This window comes from Gastrolobium bilobum, unplaced genomic scaffold (genome assembly GCF_033153095.1).
Source record: "Gastrolobium bilobum isolate Gb01-03AN ecotype WA unplaced genomic scaffold, APGP_CSIRO_Gbil_v1 utg66998, whole genome shotgun sequence".
NCBI lineage: Eukaryota > Viridiplantae > Streptophyta > Magnoliopsida > Fabales > Fabaceae > Gastrolobium > Gastrolobium bilobum.
Window position 1 is genome coordinate 32,884 of NW_026898860.1, and position 3,794 is coordinate 36,677.

Sequence of the window (3,794 nt, forward strand, 5' to 3'; positions counted from 1 at the left end):
TTCATTGAAGAATTGGGCAAGTTGTTATTTTCAAAGTTCTGCGTGAAGCTGTTGTTTTTTCAAGTTCAAAAAATACCACAAAATAGCACGATAATTCTTTTCTACTTCAAATATTTCTCAAGTAACATGTATATTTTTTTGTTTTTTTATTCCTTTATATTTATAACTTTATGTTTATATTTCCAGAATATTAAAATTCAGAGCTTCACACCATGATGAAGGTGTTGATTTACCCGAGGTGATGATTAACCAATGACGGCCGACAACAATTTCGTTCTTTTTTCTCCGGGCATCGCACGAATAATTCATGAGTTATATATAAATTTAAGAAAATACTTATGAAGTATAAATCTAGTAACTTGAATTTTTAAATTTATCAAATTACACACACACAATTTTTTAGGGTAAATATTTTTATCTTAAACTGATCGAATATTTTAAAAGTTGTTTTTTGAAGAAATTCTTATGGAATTAAATTAAGTTAGGTTGATCAAATATACATACTATATTATAATGATTCTCAATAGTTTTTGTCTATAATTTCAACATATTTTATTAAATAATTTATGGTATGTTATTTTAGAATGATAGTTTTTCAAAGTTATTAGATTGATATTCAAAATAATGAAAAAGTAAACATCAATGATTTAATATTCAAGGCTCCTTAATAATTATCAGTATGATATCTAATTACATTGTATAAATAAATTAAATAATTAAAGCTGTACCTGTGTTAAATAAAAAAGTAATAACCGGCCAAAATCCAATGCAAAACACAATCTATCAATTTTATATTTTAAAAAAGATAGCACCATAAACAAAACAAAAAAAAATCTCCAAAGCTAAATTTTAAAATGAAATCCCAAAACATAAAAAAAGAGGAACCTTGAGTTCAAGAAAGGCATGCATCATGTAATGTAATATAGTGACGTGACTCTTGACATGGTGTGTCACTCACAAACATTGATTACTGCATTATATTTAATAATTTTCTATACATTTTTACTAAAATCAATAACCACAAAATATTTGTACCTTTATAACAGCTTCCATTCTGAAAGCACAACACACAAGAATTTCTCCACCAATGATAAAAACTAGACACTATAGACCCTACGTCAAGCATTTTCTTTTGGTTATTAAGGACTAAGGTAGAGCGAAACCCGTTAAAGCTTTGAAGATTGGTCGTGATGCGGGTGCAGCGCAACATTCCATGCCTATTTCCAAGTTTAGCTACGTTCCCCTTGAGCGCCACGTTGAGCCTCATTCTTAAATGCATGCATTTCTCACTATATATATAGACCCTTAGGCAAAATCATTTTCATTCAGACAAAAGAGAAAAAAAGAAGATAAGGAAAAAGAGAAGAGAAAGATGAAGACCATAAACTCAAAGGTTTTTCTGTTGGTGCTGTGTCTTGCCGTGTGTGTGGGAATGTGTAGACCAATGGGTGATGATGTGGTTGAAGATGCCAAAACCACAGCTGGGGATGTCAAAGATGGCGCCACTGAAGTTATGAGTGATGCCAAGGAAAAGACTGAGTCTTTTGCTGATTGGGCTTATGACAAGTTTGCCCAGTAATCTTCTCTTCTCTCTCATATACTTTAGTTTCCAATCATGGTTTCAGCATCTTATCTCCTTAAATTTTAGTTTGTTCCACTTAATAACTTGTAATACAATTTTAAGTGGTAAGGACTTTGCTCCTTTTTATCAAGATCTCGAATTCAAGTTTTAGGAACAGAGAAAACGATAACTCGAATTGAATTTATAGAAAAAAAAATGCTATAAAGGAAGATAAGCTATTCATGTCATTTAGTATTATTTTTCTTTGTTGTTTCACAATAATTAATGACAACTAGTCATAGCGAAAGAAGAAAACTAGAGAGTGGATAACGTGCCTTCTTGTTGGTAGTAGTCAGGAATTTTTGAGAAAAAAATAAAAAGATGAAACTTAGAGGTGACAAGGCAGAATAATATAAGCATGTGGATGATCCTTGGTAATGTGTAATGTCTTAGGATCAGGGTTTTAAATGTTTAACCAATCAGTATTTATTTTACTAGAATTATCCTCAAAAGTTATAGTTTGTATTCATTAGTTTGCGATTGTTGTTCTATAGTGGTTTCGGGTTGAAAGAGGATGAGGAAAAAAAATTGGCTGAAAACAAGAAGTTTCAAGTTGAAGAGGCTGCCTCAAAGGCCGCAGAGTCAGTGAAATCAGCGGCATCAGGTATTTATTTGCTAACATTTCTAGCACTCCTTTTTAGCTGCCTCCCTATTATAAAGTGGGTTGAATTAATTGTTGTACATAACATTAAAGTTTAAGTGATCACGGGATTACGAGTTCGATCTCAATGCCCTCGACTTTTTAATAGAATTAAATTAGCATAAGGTTGAAAAAAAAAATAAGCATATGCAATATCCATATTCCAAGTCCAAACACACGGTATAACAGAGAAATATGAAAAACCATCGATGGTCTTCACTTATCAGCTTGAGGCGTTAGATGAGATGTGCATTTATCTAACCAAAATAATGTTTTTGCTTATTGATTTGTCTATAGGAGCTTCTGAGTACGTTTCACAGACGGCTTCTGGTGCCAAAGAGAAAGCAAAAGGAGCTTACGAATATGGAAAAGATAAGGCCTCTAATGCATATGATGAAACCAAGAAGCAAACAGAAAAGGCCTCAAATGTTGTTGGAGAGAAAGCCTCTACTGCATATGATGAAACCAAGAAGCAAACAACAAAGGCCTCAAATGTTGTTGGAGAGAAAGCCTCTAATGCATATGATGAAACCAAGAAGCAAACAAAAAAGGCCTCAAATGTTGTTGGAGAGAAAGCCTCTACTGCATATGATGAAACCAAGAAGCAAACAAAAAAGGCCTCAAATGTTGTTGGAGAGAAAGCCTCTGATGCCTATGAAGAAACAAAGAAGCAAACGAAGAAGGCCTCAAATGTAGTTGGAGAAAAAGCCACCGGTGCTAAAGATACGGTGGGTGCAGTGGGGGAGAAAGCAGCAGAGACTTTTGGCCAAGCTAAACATAAAGTGGGTGAGGCATATGACTCAGCGAAGAAAACCGTGACTAAAGATAACAAAGAGACCAAGACTAAGTAGAAGGTCAATTTCAATAGATGTTAGTGACATGTATAGTTGTTAATATTGCATGATACTTGATAGGTGGACGATAGCTATAGTAATAAACTTTCTATTTCACTACTACTCTTAACAATACAAGTAGATAGTGAAATATGACAAGTTTGAGCAATGTATCAACCGTTATATCAGTATCGGTGAAACAATTCTGTTTCTGTTTTTATTATCATTATGATGATTATTATTATATTATAATTTAGGGTGATACTCTTGATTTTTTGTTTTTGCTCTACTCTTGCTTCCCTCGCCCCTTCCCCACACACGATAAAACATATGATAACAAGTGGCTCTATTTTTAATTTCACTGCTTCTTTGACAAGCAAAGTGACAATTTTAGAATGACTGCGGTGACCAGGAAAAACAATATATCAATGTCAAAGGTAGCTGCATTACAAAGTGTATTGGGATTACAATTCAGTGAACAAAGTCGAGTTCTTTTCGTAAGAAAAACATAACTTGTCTTCTACTTCAATAATAGCGGAGTGCCTTTTGTTGGTCCTTTAGCTGTTTAGCACTCAGTCAAGGGAAACTCATTCGTTTCTAGGATGATGACCAGTACAGTGTTATTCCGTCGCAAAATGTGATCGATTTTTCTTCACAAATTTGCCACGAATATAAGCGGGTGAAACGTCAGGGCAATTTT

At 33.5% G+C, this 3,794-nt stretch overlaps 1 protein-coding gene across 1 annotated transcript; it reads left to right on the forward strand.

Annotated features, from left to right (window-relative positions):
• The first annotated feature begins 1,444 nt into the window (after positions 1 to 1,444).
• Positions 1,445 to 3,112, forward strand: LOC133284746 (late embryogenesis abundant protein D-29-like). Its single transcript, XM_061481813.1, has 3 exons — positions 1,445 to 1,575; positions 2,116 to 2,225; positions 2,559 to 3,112. The coding sequence occupies exons 1-3, from the start codon at positions 1,445 to 1,447 to the stop codon at positions 3,110 to 3,112; spliced, it is 795 nt and encodes a 264-aa protein (XP_061337797.1).
• Positions 3,113 to 3,794: the final 682 nt, after the last annotated feature.